The sequence below is a fragment of the Aythya marila genome (genome assembly GCF_965140915.1).
Source record: "Aythya marila genome assembly, chromosome: 3".
Lineage (NCBI taxonomy): Eukaryota > Metazoa > Chordata > Aves > Anseriformes > Anatidae > Aythya > Aythya marila.
In genome coordinates, this window is record NC_139044.1 from 8,756,239 (window position 1) to 8,772,233 (window position 15,995).

Below are 15,995 nucleotides of genomic sequence, written 5' to 3' on the forward strand. Positions count from 1 at the left end.
GCTCCCATGATACTTGGAGTTCAAGATTTAGCAATTAGTTCAGCAGATGAGAAAGGAGACAGTGTTGTAGCTAAGCCATGGCTAATTTATCCATGTCTGAGTGTCAAACAACAAACATCTCCACTTGAGGAAGTGTACAATTCTCTGCAACAATTGCATCACCTTTTCAGGTGGGAGAAGTAAGTCACAGCCTGGCGCCACAACTACTTTCAGTGTGCCAAGTGCCCTGAACCCAGGGCACAGGTGACTGTGCAACAACAATTCTGCTCCTGTACCACTTGAGCCAGTGGGCATTTCTCTGATGCTCTAGTGAGTTCAGATTTTCCCACTGCTTTTTATGAACAAAGTTCACTCAGGTTCTCCACCTCCCCTCCCTCACCAGTACAGAGGAAAGTGAATTAGAGCATGGTTTCATTTTTTATACACTATCTTCACCTGGTAGCGAAGGCAATGTTTCCACTTGCATCCAGAGCTTGACTGAAAATCCTGAGAAGACAGTGTATCAGGAATCACTCAGACAGGATGCAGGAGGTACTGCTTGCATTAACTTCAGTTCTTTTGCCCTTTATACCACTGAGGTCTGTCAGCCTTCAAATGCCTTCAGGGTCTTTCTAGTCCATCACACCTGTGCAGGACAGACTTTTTCTATCCAGTATTTCTTCTGGTATCAACTCAGCCAGGCAGCAGTGGTTACAGGAATGCCTAGGTCTTTCCCAGCAACATCCATTTCTTTACTGTATCATTCAGTCTGCAGCTTCATGAAAGCCATCCTGGTGTCACCTGCATTTGCTCCAGCTCCTGGTTTAAACCATGGAGAATCATGGCATGTTCTTGGGAAGAGATTTTTAGAGGATTCCACAGGAGAGCCTGTTGCAGCTTGGGTGGGCATAACTGTGTGAGTTTAAGGGTTGAAAAGCCCCCACTTGCAGCAATCGTAAGAATTCATATTTTTTGATTTGGATGATACATACAGCTTTTAAAATTCAACTGAATTCTAATATTGCAATGCACAAATGTCTAGGTGTAGAAAAGAAATGTATTTTTTCTCATTTCTACTGGCTGCTTACTGTAGCAGTAATTTTTGCATCATGAACTTGAAGTATGTAAGCTTTTTCTTTTATAGCTTCCCTATTTTTTCTGGTAAAAAAAACAAACACCCTAAAACTCTATTCCAAAATTCTACTAATGCTACTCAGCCCCCTTTTCAGAAAAACTACTATTGAGATAATTCTAATTCCTACAACTTTTGGTATTCTCTGTAGAAGAAGAGGCAGCTTTTCAAAATGTTGCAAGTTTTGGAACTGCCAGCTCTTTCGTGTCATTTTTGGGGAGAGTCTCACCCTGCTACCAGGGCTTTGGCATCAGTTAACACACTTGCCGTAAGCTATTGACAACATATGCCACTGCATTTTTGGCCTGTAGTGTTAGAGATTGTTATCTGAAAAGTGAGCTGACAGGATAGTTATATTCCTGGCTTTTGAAGAGAGTTTCAACAATTAGGTTCAGTAAATCTGCAATTATACTGGCTTGCCAGCATATTTTTGGAGCAGGTTACTTCATAAAGAAATAGTAAGGAACATAATAAAAAATACATACTTCAGAGATTCTCTGAAAAGGACAGCTAAAGACTGCACTAAGGGCTTTTTGTTGTTTAATGATATTAAATGCAGTACTAACTTTAAATATGGGGGGAAAAAAGCCCAGATCCAAATGAGTTGACAGATGTCCCTGGTGATTGAATTTCAGCACACAGAGACCTGGCTTCTTTTGCTATGCAGAACAGCATAAGCCCACATGCATGCAGTGCAGCTGAAGATGGAGAAGTTAACAGCCACGTTTTTAGCTTGGTCCTTTTAGTGGTATAAGAAAGGAGCTAGATTTAATAATTTACCAGTAATGATAATGATATATTAATATATGTTATGCTTGTCTATAAGCCCCTTAGTTTGTTTAAAATAAACTGTTGCTTACTGTGGAAAGAAAACTTTGTCAGTTTCAAAGTAAGCTCATGTAGAAATGCAAAGTATGGCAAGATTGAAGTTTTGTGTGTGATTGCTGATTTATATGGAACATTTTGTAATAGAGTTGCTTGTAAGCTTTTATATCTTTCTGTTAAATTCTTACTCTGCAACAAGAAGCAGTGTTCAACTCATGGCTGCGAGATCACTGGTGCTGTGCACTGGGATGTGTGGTAGCTGTGTGGGGCATTGTCTTCCAAAGGTACTGTAGATGGGAGCTTCCCTCATGTATGCAGTGGGATAAGTACTTCTTGCCTAGATTTCTGTCTGATAGTGTTTCACATGAGGACTCTTAGTTATACAACATCTCAGAAACCATAGCACATATTTACATTTCTCTCCAGACTGCCATTAAAAAAAAATCATAACGTAGTCTTTAGATAATAAGGCTTAGAGTCACATATTTTAGTTTGCTGTGACCTTCCAGTAGCTACCTCAATTTTCTCCTTCTGTAGTCTCCCCCACATCTGCCTTTCTGCAGAACATTTACCTGCTCTGTACTGGGTGAGCAGTTCTCTCAGAAGACGCTGCATGCCCCTCTGCTCACCCACATCAGGAGGATACACTGGCAGTGCTGGAGAAAAACAGCTGCTAGGATTGACTGGAAGAAAGGCAGAACCAGGTAATGCCAACTGTAGGAGCTGTGTGTTCTTCTAACAAATGCCTGCTCATCATCCTGTCCCTAAGCTACCTTCCCCATGAGGGGGTCACCCCAGCACTGCAGCTGGGTTGGCACCATGTGCTGGCATCTCACTGCCAGACTCCCTGGTGGTCCTGCCACAGGTGTTTGGGAGAAGTCTGTCTGCCAACACAAAGCTGTCTCAGCATTTCAGGCAGTAGGCAATAGAAATATCAAACATACTTTAAAATGGGACAAACTTCTGTTCACTTAAGATATTTGTCTGATCTCTGTTAATAAGGCATCTGGGCACTTCTCCATATGAGCACAAAGGTTGTTTTTATGTTCCAAATGCACCTTTAAAAGAGCTTTCTAATGTAGTTTGGGGGCAAGTAACAATTACCAGCAGGTAATTTATGTGATAATCTGTCTGTCATCTGTTTTCCAAATCCAATATATTACATGTATTCTGGTTTTCAGTTTCTCTCTCTGTTACATCTAATCACAAGATACTTCAGCAAAGATAATTTTTTTTGAACATTAGGTTTAAATGACAGATTGAAATAGATTTTCTGACAAGCAGTCCTGTGCTTTCTGAGCGTGTTAAAATTCTTCACAAACTTTTATCGGAACTTAATTTTTGACAAGTTAACTCTTACCTAAAATGTAATGCCAGCTGGGAGAGCTTGGAATAAGTAAATGGAATCAGTCGTTACTTTAAAATAAAAGGAAAATGAAGGATTTACCACTTATGTCCTGTTTAAATTAATAATCTTCTCTGTGCTGTAAATTTCAGCCCCAAATGAGGTATGTCTCTGGGAAGAACAGAGTGAACTTTAAGTAAAAAATCCATGTTGTTCCTGTTGAGGGACAATTGGAAACGTGAGGAAGGCAGATGGCAGGCTATTTTGTTACACCTGTAATCTGCAAAACCTTGAACAAAAATTAGGTGAAGAATATTTTTGTAATCAACCTTTCAGTGAACTTGAATTTTTTTTCCACTTACTCACTGGATGTTTATGACCAAATTATTTGGATTACTAGATTACCCTATACAGAAATATTATGCCTTTTATAGGGTTAATCCATTTGAAACAGATGTGTGTGTGTTTGCCCCCTTCTCTCCCTTCCTCCCCATTTTTAACGCTACAGAGCATCATTTTGAATTGAAATAGTCCATAATGGTCCTTTTTTTTCACTTTTCTTTAACAACATGAACACTAAATTATAGCTGTGCAATTATGTAAACAATTGAAATGCTTCCAGAATGAATACTTCCTTTTAAATTTTCATTCTGTGTAATTGCTGAAAGGTTCGGAGCCATAATAAACCAAAATTATTTTACACATTTATCATTCTAAAGGTCAATTATGAAAGAAGTAAAGAAACAACACTGTACAGAATGAGTAAACCAATTTCTATTGCCATCACCATATGTTTTTCTTATTGCTTGTGTTTTTCCAGTTACTGTGTACATAGCATTCAATTAAAGTGATTCATTTACTAAGCTGTAAGCTGCTGAACACAGTTTACATTTATAGAACAGTGCTTTAAAGGGAAGGAAACAACTTGCCTCTGTTTGAATTACCTGATTTTTGCAATATCACTGATAGGACGTATGTTCTCACTGGGCCACTTTCTCATAAACCTGAATCTTTTGATAAGTTTGCAATGCTACTGAATTAATACGTGAAGTCATGGTTTTATTGTTAGCTGTGTTGTGCATGAAAGTGTGCTCTCTGGGAAACAGTAGAAAAATTGTCAAATTTTACCTGCAAACGCCTTCCTGAGGTGTGGTTTCTTTCCAATCTGTTCTGTTTGCAATAAGCTCTAGTAGAGCAAGATGATGTTCAGGATGTATTCTGCCCTGTACTAATTTAAATGAAGTCACTAAAGCTGTCACAGACTAATACTGAGTGAAGTGCCTGAGGTGAAAAATGGCACTGGAAACTAATGGAAAACTAGGCTGTTTGTGCACAGTGCTAACTTTTATTGGTTCTGAGTCTGTTGTATCATCGCAGCATATGATCTGTGCCAGAAGGTCTGTATTTCTACGTAACAAAAAAGAAAAGCTGAGGATTGTTTCATTAGCTTTCCAAAAAGAAACTTTCCAAAGGTTTTTGCCTTCTAACTGTGAAAAATGTATTTTTTTTAGTGGTTGTACATCTCATAAACAGCAAATAGATCCATGCAACGGAACTCTAGCAGCTTTCTGTAGTGAATGTGTTGTCACAGCATATGTGAAAAATTGCATTATTTATGCTGTGCTGTAAGCTTATAGGTATTAAGGTGTTAAAACAACAGTTCTACAATTACATTTTTTTATCCTAATTTTCTAAGAGTTCTGTTCAATGACCATGGCTAAGAGCTGATGATGCAAGGCGATCGTTACAGTGGTATTTAACAGATGGGATTGATGGAACAAGGACAGGAGTTAACACAGTTGTTTGTAGCAGGTCTTTGTACTTCCTATGTTCTGTTACCTTTTAAGCCAGGTTAGCACAGGCTCTTTTATTGTGGCATATGTCAACAGAAGTGTACTCCCATCTGTTGCTCTATGGTTTGATGCCCAATTATTCAGAGACCAAACACATCTCAGTACCTGGCTCCATTCGTAATTACAGGTGTGTTGTGCTGCGAGGAGTGAGGTGCGTTAATCAGCCCCTTAATTATGAAAAGGTGGGTCTTTTGTTCTGCTTGGAGCGTGAGTTTACCACCCACTTTATGAGCTGCTGCATCCATCTGTTCTTTCTTTTTGAATGTTTGCATTGACTGATATTGACTTTAAAATGTATCAAAGGAAGTGATTAAAACTAGTTTAAACATTAACTCGAGTGGCATTCTAGCTTATTCAGGAAAGTGGAAGCATTATCTTGTACTATGTTAAAAACGAATATTTATTTGGTAATATTTTAAATATATAACACTGTTATTTTGTAGGATGTTACTGCTGTAAATACTTCAGGAGAATAATAAATAGGTTTTGCCCAGGTGTTGAGCAGTGCATTGAGAAAATACCAGTGTGGCTAAAGCATATCTTCAAACAGAGAAAAATCAGCTTAACTTCTCTAGCTTCTGATGTAGAAAGTGAGCATAAAGACATATTTTCAGACTAAAATTTACATTCAAACCATCTTTCACACATCATAAAAGCAGTAAGGGTGGACACTGACAATTGTTTTCCTTCACAATTTTTTTTTAAATTTTATTGAGAAGAAAAATAATTTTCTACTCAATACAGAAATAACTGTAGCATGTTCTTCTGCAAATGTAATGCTCTAGGTAAGGATAATTTAGCTTTTGAGCCTAATTATAAGCCTTCTGAAATGTCCTAGAAAGAAAGTCTTAAATGCAGGAACTTTTCTCTGATTTGAAGAGACTGTGAAGAATTGAAACATGAGGAAGGATTAAATTTGAAATGCTTATCTCAAATATGGTCTGTGTCATGGGGTAATTATGAGAGCAAAGCTGTTGCTGGTGGTCTAGTATTACAAGTACAGTGCAACCTCTTAAAAAATAGTAAGAAAACTTTCTTTAAAAGTTCAGCAAAAAGTCTTTAATCTTTTTTTTTCCCCCCAAGGCTTATCTGTACTTGCAATTAAGTTATTTAGAATAGCAAATAGTAGCAATCTAGTTACTATAGGTTTATCTTTGTTACTGTGCTGAGTGCAATCACTTCTTGCATTTGACATCACTGCTTCTCAGCCAGCCCAGTGTAGTTGAAATGTATGTGCTAGAGCAGCCTAACAGGTGTAAGCTACCTGCTGTCAGGTAGTGCTTCAAGCTCCTTTGGGTGAAAGGCGACAGTAAGTTGTGTCATTTCATTATTGTTACGGCTACAGAATTCTGAGTAATACTGTTTTAGGAGGTACCTCATTTGGGATGGTGTAAAACTTCGTCTTAAATTGATTAACAGTTTGGATGTCTTGCTTTATCCAAAGTCTTGTTTCACAAGCAAACAGTTATTTTACACATAGACATGAAGAGACATAGGTGTTTGTTTTTTTCATAGGAATTTAAGAGTGCAAATGTCACTGAAATACAAAATGCCGTTTTCTTACTAAATGTACATGCAAAAGAAAGCCGCAGTTGTTATGCGACAAGGCATGTGGCTCTGGGAAACATCACTTCGATGAGTGGGGAACTGGTGAATTACAAAGTTAAATCCTCTTAAACTCTCCTGTTGTTGTTTTGGTGTTTTGTTTTGTTTTGTTTTAATCTTTTTACTCAAACAGGTAACTTATCTTCATTTTTCAGGATATCTTGAATACTGTCATAAAGCATTGCCCACCTTGGTTTTTCTTCCTGGGCCTACCTGGCTTTACGATGCTGATAGGAGACTTCATTACAGCAGCAGCCAGAGTGCTGAGTGCAGACATGCTGGAGGTGAGTATGGCAATGCCCTGTGCCCGGCCTGTGGGAGCCCGCTTGCTAACAAGCTTGGGATGTCTCCACTCTAACAGGTGCAGACTTATTAGTGCAAGGTGAAATGGGGCTCTTGGGGGGCAGATACCATGGCAGCTGATGTGTGAAACTGGGGGATAAGGTGATATACTAGCATTGCTGAGGCGTTTCATCAAAAGGCCAAAGTGTGAGAAATCATATCCTCACCAATGCTGCCATGTGTTTGTGTGCTACAAGCAGGACTTGGGTCTTAGAATCTTGTTAGCATTTTTCACTGAGATGATTTCACGGATTGAGATATGGAACTTGTTTTGTAATGCAGAATGTTTTACGAAGTATCAACTCTAACAGAAATGGGATTCTAAACCATTAAATTAATGAAGTAAAATAAACCAGCAAATTAATGGTGGATGCCAAAATAAGGGTAATGATGTGACAGCCCTGGAAAAAAAAACAGGAAAGCACTGGAACCGCAATTTAGGGGAGACCTTTTGATCCATTCTGGCCACATGTTTTTACTGTTGCTCATGATGTCTGTGCTTCTGAGCAGACGGTGGTGCACGGGGACACAGATCTCCCAGCTTGAAGCAGAAACAAAACAGCGAGTCTGGTTGCATTGTCCCTCAGCACTTAGACATTAATTTTCTGGCATCTCTGAAAAAGCTGATCAGCCTGATTTCTGATAAATCTTAAAATGCGAATAAGAAGTGAAAGCTTGACTTTCCATTGAAAGAGTTCTTAAAAAAAAACAAACACAAAACACCTTTCTTTTCTCCTATAAGCATAAAACAGTGTGCAATGTATTTTCAGTGTTACAAAAAAAGCATGAGTAGTGCCAGATCCACACTGATGGAGGAGTTCTGCACCAGAAAAAAGAAAAACACAGCAGCAAAAAGCACAGACAAAGAAACGTTTGCTAGTCACTGCTTTAGTGCTCATTTTGCAGTAGTTCTAAAGGAAAAGCTACTCAGGACATGTTCCTCAGGACACTTTCTGCACTGTATTGTGAATACAGCACTTTTAGTATTTGCAGTAATATACACTAGCCTCACAGCTTATGTTATTTTCATAACTTGATGAAGAAAATATTTTTGTTTACTTTTCCTTTCGTTAGGCTCCCCGTTCAGAAGCTCATACCATCCTTGGTTCTCTTGTTTGCTTTCCAAATATCTACCAAGAAATCCCACTCTTGCGGCCCATTTCAGAAGCTGGTGAGATCATCGCGGGAAGTGCAGATGTAAAGGTAAAGCCACATTTAATTAGTAAGTCTAACATATCTTTATTATTTAATCACTTATTTTTTACTGTACACTTTTTGTTTAAATAATAAATCCCTCCTTCTCATCAAAATCCCACAACTGCGCACATTATATGTACTTACTTGATAAGCATTGCTTTTCCTAACATGCACCATAAAATTAGCAAAGCTTAGATAGTACAAATTACATTTTATTTTCAAGGAGAGTGAACTGGCTATGATCAAATGCTATGTTTTCCAGCCAGATGCCTGTCACATCAATTCATTAAACAGTGGACGTGGTATTATTTAAAGTGCCCATTCATTGCATCTATGTATATTAGGTTGTTCTCTAAGAGATGTGGAGTGTGTATGAGGGGAGACAGTTTCTGCCTTACTGGTATTACAGTAAAATGCTAAGTTGATTCCACTCTTACACAGAACCATTAGCTTAATATGAATGGTCTTTCCCCAGGCATTAACTTCAGTGAAATACCCTGCAATATTAATTATTTTGCTCAGTGGAAAACTTTGTAATTTAATGACCTTAAAAAATAACATTGAAAGGAAAAATCACACATGCACACCCTCCCACAAAGACCCCAACAAACGCGACCTAGAGCATCACTAGCTGATGGAACCTGCTCAGATGGTTGCCCTTGTACAAACCTCTATTGCTCCTTGATAAACTTGAGACACCATGCTGATCCACTGTGGAAAATTAGCTAAAACTGGGGAGGAATTTCTGAATTCCTTGTGTGGCTTTAGAATGTAAAAATGGACAGAATGCAAAACATTCTTCCAGTGCTTCCATTCTGGATTTCTTTATCACACCCCAGAGTCTCATCAGGTGAGTGTTAAAGCAGGCTAGATTTTAAAGTCTTTTGTGTTGATTTTTTGTGGGTCAAAATCTAACTTGCTGAAAATTTGTACACCATAGTTTGTATTATCAAGTGCTGAACACTCATAGTAAACACCTTCCAACTCTGAAAATGAATTGATTTCCACGTTGCTGCCTGTACATGATTTTGGATTGATTAGTTTCATCTGCAAGGGTCTGTATACTTGAAGTGCAATCAGTAAGCAATCTTCTTTTGATGAAATAAAATTGTGGTAAAAATAGTAAACAAAATGTAGTTAAAGTCCTTTAAGAATAGACTAAGATTTAAAACTCGTTTCATTTACAACTATGTCAAAATTAAACAAGTTCAAATAAAGTGCATGTATGAAAAGGACACTTACTCTGATTTATTTTATCATTTTAGTGTTACCTCATAAATATTTTATTGAAGAATGCTACAGAGGAGCCAAGTGAAGCTGCAAGGTAAAATATTGAATGAAGTTAAAAATGGGAAAATTGGAAAAACTTTCTCCCTACATATTTTTCTGTGTTTGTACAGCTGATTTGTTACTCCTGCCTTATTTTTTGACCCTGTTGAGTTGAGTTCCTTACTGTGGCATTGTGATGAGGTCTGCTCTGTGCTGTGAAGATGTAGACCTACTGTGTGAGGGAGAAGAGAGCACATTCTTCATTTATTGCTTTTTTCCTCCCTGTTTGCTTTTTGTTTTTACAGGGCCTGCTTATATTGTCTTTGATTTCAAGGAATATTCCTGGTTTCCAAAGATGGTATATGCTGTGGTTAAATGCCTAGAACTTACAAAATTCTGCTCTGTTTGAATTTACTTAAAAGTAAATTTGGAAAAAATCACATCTTTGCAGTGCTGATTTATTTCTAACTGGTTTCTTTCTAACTTTTTTATTTGACTGATGAAAAGTCACTGTTCCTTTGAGATTTTTTATTAATAGCTGTCTAGTGTTACCGTACAGTGATAGCTGCTGTCTGGTGGAGGAGTGGTTACCTTCCAAAGTGCAAATTTGGAAAGAATGAAGTGTAGATGAAGACAAGATACTTTTAAAACTTCTGACTTCTTTTTTTTTTTTTTCCCTTTAAAAAAGATGCATAGCCATTTGTGGCCTTGGAGTTTGGATATGTGAAGAACTAATGCAGTGTACAAATCACCCCCAAGTGAAGGAAGCAATCAATGTCATAGGTGTGACACTAAAGGTAGTACTGAGGTGGTCTCTGTAATTGATAGACATTTTATTTTTTGAAACAGTTGCTGGTTATATGGAGTGCAGTGTGCTGGTTTTTCTTTTCATTGCTTAAACCACTGACAAGAAGTTGCTTGGGGGTCTTTCCATAGTATTAGTGATATGACATTGGTCATCTTCTAAAAGATACCTTCTGGTTCTGAACCTTTACATGTAATTAGTAGCTCATTATCTCTAGTGAGCGTGGTTCAGATCCTTATGGCTCCTATGAAGTTGCCAAGGAGTATATGTATAGTTCTTCAGTGGGGCCAAGGTGACATCCTATATAAAAGTGCAAAATATTTGCAAACATAGGATGTGATTATGCACCTAAAGACCCCTACCACAGTGGACCAAGCTAGGATTATGTCAATAATGTTGTCTGCTGTTTCCTAATGCTGACTGTGTGATTTTGTGGCATTAACATTTTGAATTGTTTTTATAGATGTAAAATGATTTAAGAAGTAGAAAAACTAATTGTACTGTATGATAGCTAAATATTTTATTTGTTTTTAATTACCTTTTTTTCTCTTACAGTTTTCTAATAAAGTGGTAGCTCAGGTAGCCTGTGATGTTCTTCAACTGCTAGTGTCTTACTGGCAAAAGCTGCAGAAGTATGAATCCTCTCTGTCCAGAAAAATTACTGAAGTATGTCAGTTTCTTTAAACCATTTTTATGGAAATTGTGTGCGAAGTTCCCCTAATTCCTTACTTAAGCTGCTGGAACCATAGCTTTCTGTTAATGCTTTCTTCTGCAAGTATTGTTAGGTTTGCTGTAATCCTAGGAGCAGTGTGCATTTCTCATTTGTAGTCATGTATTTTTAAAATGTTCAGTGAAACTTTGTTTCACTTGGACATTTATTTACAAAAGCAGTTAGATGCTCTTAAGAGAATTTAACCTTTTTCACGCCCTGTTCAAGTGAAGTTAGTTCTCTGTCTTTGTAATGAAAGAAGATAAATGTCTTTCTGTAATTCTGTTTCTTTTAACATAGATCCTCTTGGCCACTATTGCATTTCTTCTGCCAAGCGCGGAGTACTCCTCTGTGGAAGCAGATAAAAAGGTTTGTTGCTGAAGTGAGCAGTGTCTGTCTTTCTTTGTGCTGTTTGAACTACTCATTAAATGAAGTGGCTTTGAAACAAAGTCTTATTTTAAACTTCTAAAAATGTACCTCTAAGTTTGTGTGAGCTTGATAGATAATACCTAAATACTGTGTTACATGTTTCTGTTTAGTTTATAGTTTCACTGCTACTTTGCTTGTTGGATTGGTGCATGGCATTACCCATGAAAGTGCTTCTGGAGCCAGTGTCTGCTGGTGTCCTTGAAGATCAACATGCATCCAAAGCTCCTTTACTGGACTATATTTATAGAGTGAGTATGAGGAATGCACATGATTTATTATATCTAGATGTTTAAAGATGCCTTTTACAGATCCTGTTAGTCACAGAAGCATTTTTTATCAAGCTGTAGAGAAACACAAAGTGTGAGCAGAGTCATACAGGGGAGACGTGAAGAATTTAAAATATTAAGAGGATAAGATCAATGTGAACGATCTTGAAAAGGAAGAAAAGCAGTTTGTTTGAGGTAGACATGCAACATAGAGGGCAGTGAAAAGAGAAAGGCAAAATACTCAAAACAACAAGCCAGGGAAAATAATCTTGGCAGAAATATTTGAATTATTTGGAGTGGTGTGTTAAAATACAAAATAAGTCCTTAAGTGAGCTGTTAAAGTACAGAATAGGTCATGAAAAAGAGAGTTATTTTAAAAACACTGAATTTAGACAGCTTTTTTTTGTAGCAGGGGCTGGCTTTCACAATGTAAAATCATGGTGGGTCACTCCTTGCTGTATAAGTGGGTACTTTGGCATATACTTCATTGCTCCTTCAGTGTTGTGCTTGTCTGCTCGCAGGTTTTGCACTGCTGTGTGAATGGCTCCAGTACTTATACTCAGCAAAGCCATTACGTTCTGAGTCTTGCGGATCTCTCGTCTAGTGACTATGACCCTTTCTTGCCACTGGGAAATGTCACAAGCTCTGAGCCAGCCCTGTGCCACTCTGTCACAGATTTGGGCAACCTGCTTACTGTTGCTGAGGGTAAGAGAACTTACAGTGATGAGGACCAGCATGTCTACATGCAGCAGCTAGGAAACAAAAGTTTCCAGGTTACATCTCTCCCTTGCAAATGTGCTTATCTTACTGCATGCAGCAATTACTCCTTGAAGTTTTTAATTAATATATTTATTTTATGAACTGCTGTTGCCTCTGTAAGAGAATCTGTTGCTGACGATGCTCTTTAGCACTGTCACAGGAGAAAGAAAATTACATTGTGGTGCCATACAGTGCAAAAGTTCTGCAGGTGTTGAGTAGACTGAGAATCTGTTTTTGCCTTCGGGATGACTTAAAATTTGGTATAGAGAATTTCAACAACTAAGATCAAGCTTCTTTCAGAAGCATGCAGCTGCCTTTTTGAATTTTTCAGTAGAAATGAATCCATTGTCACAGATGATTTACCTATTCTGAGTGGTTTTGGAAGGACATGTGTGATTTGAACCAAATTATGAATCTGCATAAATAAGCTGTTCCTGCTGATTCACAATTCAACCTGTGTCAAAAGTGAAAAGATTATTTGGATCTAGCTGCATCATGTTACAGACTACATGAAATCACCTTGGGTATGCATCCAAGCATATGAAGTAATTTATATTTGAGTGTTCTATCTTAGAGACCACTTTTATTTCAAACACTTGTTAAAAACTTTAAAAACAATGGATTACATATATTATAAATAATATATTAATATGCATTAGTATATTTTTGCAGAAGGGTCAAAGTAAAGATGCAATATTAAGTGGTGTGAGCTACTGTTGGGTTTGCAATGATGCTCTAAAATAGTATTTTCAGATTTTATTACTGTACTATTTTTGAGTTCTACAGCTTGTTTTCCTGTTATTTTTTTTTTTTTGGTATATGTGTTTTCAGTTTAAAAAACAAGAAAAAAATAACTAAAAACCTATTTTACACAGATTTCTCGCTGATTAGGGACATATTGTGAACAGCAGAAAGAAAAAGTTATGTGTCAGGTACATTTGCCATTTTAGGTAGAACAAGGTGTTTCTCATCTTGGGTGTGTTAGTGCTCTACAAATGCTTCGGTTTAATTGTTTCTGAAAAAAAAGATTAATTCAAACTGGAGCAGGGAATTCAGGTAAAGAATAAAGAGACTTTTTAAGAGGGGAGGCTGAAGAATTTTGGCTTTTGAGGTCTAGCAAAATGAAGGCTGAAAAGGGATATGCATGCTGTCTGAAAGTGTATTTGAAACTATAAATGCCAAGGAAAGAGGAAAACAATATAAGCTAAATAAAAATGGATTTAAGCTGAATATGAAAAAAAATAGACTGGCAATGAGAAAGTTCTGGCTATAAGAGAGAGATAATTCTGGAATAACATTCCAGTAGGAGAACTGGAGGCACAACGTAACTCTAGAGCACCACTGGTTCATGAGATAACTGTGATGTATTTGCCTGCGATGTGAGAGGGGCTTGTGGATCCAGAAAATCTCCTCTCACCTGATGCAATGAACTTTTCCATGATGCTGTTCTCAAATGACTGCTAAAGCTGGAGAAGCACTGTTTTCCAGTTGCATCTCTGGTTTGAGTTTGCGTAGAATTGCAAAAAACATGCAAAGAAATTGTGTAGAACATGTGGTGCATAGAATTTCTTGTGCAGTGGTTGTAAATGATTTACTGAAAATGAATGATTTGGAGGACAACTAAGGCAAGCTTCAAAATGTTTCAGAAAATTGCAGATGCTCTTTTTAATTACCTCTTCCTGCTCTTACTGATCTGTAATCTCTTTATTGATTGTTTTAGAAAAAAGAAGAAGGAACTTAGAATTAATACCTTTAACGGCACGCATGGTTATGACTCATCTGGTGAACCACTTGAGCCACTACCCACTCAGCGGAGGTCCTGCCATCCTTCACAGTCTCCTTAGTGAGAATCATGACAACTCCTATGTGGAATCTTCTGAGCTGTCATCAGAAGTTTTCCGGAGCCCCAACTTGCAGCTCTTTGTGTTTAATGACAGTACTCTTATATCATACCTCCAGATCCCTGCAGAAAAGAAGAAGGACACTGAGCCAGCAGTAGCCCCCTCAGATGTGAGGGTAATTGTCAGAGATATCTCAGGGAAGTACTCTTGGGATGGCAGAATATTATATGGACCTTTGGAGGGCTGCCTTCCACGGCAGAGTACTCCGAGCTCATTTGTGATTTCAGGCAACCCTGAGCACCAGTTCAGTTCCTATAAAGACATTTCTCATGTGGAAGAAGGAGAAGATGCTCTTGACAAGTTGCTGGAGAAGATTGGTAACACTAGTCCTGAATGCCTTTTACATCCCCAGCGGAAGCTGAATGAGCCATCGCCACCACCCTTTGGTATGAGCTACGAACAAGAGAATGCAATCACCGAAGCCCTGATGAGGCAGAGTGCCCAGGAAAAAGACTATATTTTTAAATGCAGCTCAGGCTTCAGTATGAAGGTGGCCCGTCAAGAAGAACCGTGTCCTGCTGAACCTCAAGCATCCTTTTATTTCTGTCGGCTGTTGCTAAATGATTTGGGAATGAACTCCTGGGATAGAAGGTAGGAACAGAGGGTTCAGAACATGTTTACAGTACTCTTGCTGCTTCTGACCTTGAAAAGAAATCGAGATCCACCCACTGTCCCTTCCCTGCTCTAGCACTGCTCTTCTGACTTACAGTCATCCAAACAAGTCTGGTCAGTTTGAAATTATCTGAGTTGCTTCTGGGTCTGATTGTAGTCATTTGAATCACGCTAGTTTGATTACTTCTCTTAGGATTTTGAATGAAAAAATACTGTGTCTATCTGTGTTGCATTTTCCTTCTTTTTTTTTTAATATATTTGTAGGAAAAGCTTTCATATTCTTAAGAAAAATTCAAAATTACTGAGAGAACTGAAAAATCTGGATTCTCGCCAATGGTAGGTAATGTTTACTAAGCACACTGTGGATAAACTCAGTTTCTAAAGAATAAATGCCTCATCAAAAAAAATAAAATTGCATGTGCTAGCAATACAAATATTTGTATGAGAAATGGACTGTTTGTTTCTAAAGAGTTCCGTAGACTGAATAGAGAAGCTATTTTCAATGGTACTATATACATAGAATTCAAAATAGTGAACAATAAGACACAACAGCCCTTTTCCTGGTTTATTTACTTGAGAGGGGAGGGAAGAAGTTCCAAAATTTGTTGATAACCTTGCACTGATTCACTCAAAAGACTTTTCTTCAGAATGATCCCTCTGTCAAGAGCGGTACTCAAGGGGTAATCTCCATTTTTATTTTTTTTTTCAGCCAGGTAGTGTCAGGATAGATTTCTGAATATTATGTTTTTATGTTTTATTTTATTTCCTTGGCCCATAGCTATTTGAAAAGTGTTTGCAGTATTGTAGAGTTCTGATTTTCTTTCATCCCAACAATTTTCATACCCAATCCACTCATTGTCTAAGGAGCCAACTATAACTGTCAGTCATGTAAAATTTAACCTAGGAGCTGAAAGTCTACATATGCTTTTTTCTTTTCTCATATATCATCACCCCATAATTAAAATTC

At 37.7% G+C, this 15,995-nt stretch overlaps 1 protein-coding gene across 9 annotated transcripts in view; it reads left to right on the plus strand.

Moving 5' to 3' along the window:
- Positions 1-15,995, plus strand: part of RALGAPA2 (Ral GTPase activating protein catalytic subunit alpha 2) — a 143,052-nt gene that overhangs the window by 58,334 nt on the left and 68,723 nt on the right. For all 9 annotated transcript variants that reach the window (XM_082757051.1, XM_082757052.1, XM_082757059.1 and 6 more), the window contains 10 exons: positions 6,895-7,023; positions 8,156-8,284; positions 9,544-9,602; positions 10,236-10,344; positions 10,908-11,018; positions 11,362-11,430; positions 11,601-11,738; positions 12,278-12,461; positions 14,236-15,007; positions 15,293-15,364. In XM_082757051.1, the coding sequence (XP_082613177.1) occupies positions 6,895-7,023; positions 8,156-8,284; positions 9,544-9,602; positions 10,236-10,344; positions 10,908-11,018; positions 11,362-11,430; positions 11,601-11,738; positions 12,278-12,461; positions 14,236-15,007; positions 15,293-15,364 (1,772 nt within the window). The remainder of the gene's footprint in view (positions 1-6,894; positions 7,024-8,155; positions 8,285-9,543; positions 9,603-10,235; positions 10,345-10,907; positions 11,019-11,361; positions 11,431-11,600; positions 11,739-12,277; positions 12,462-14,235; positions 15,008-15,292; positions 15,365-15,995) is intronic.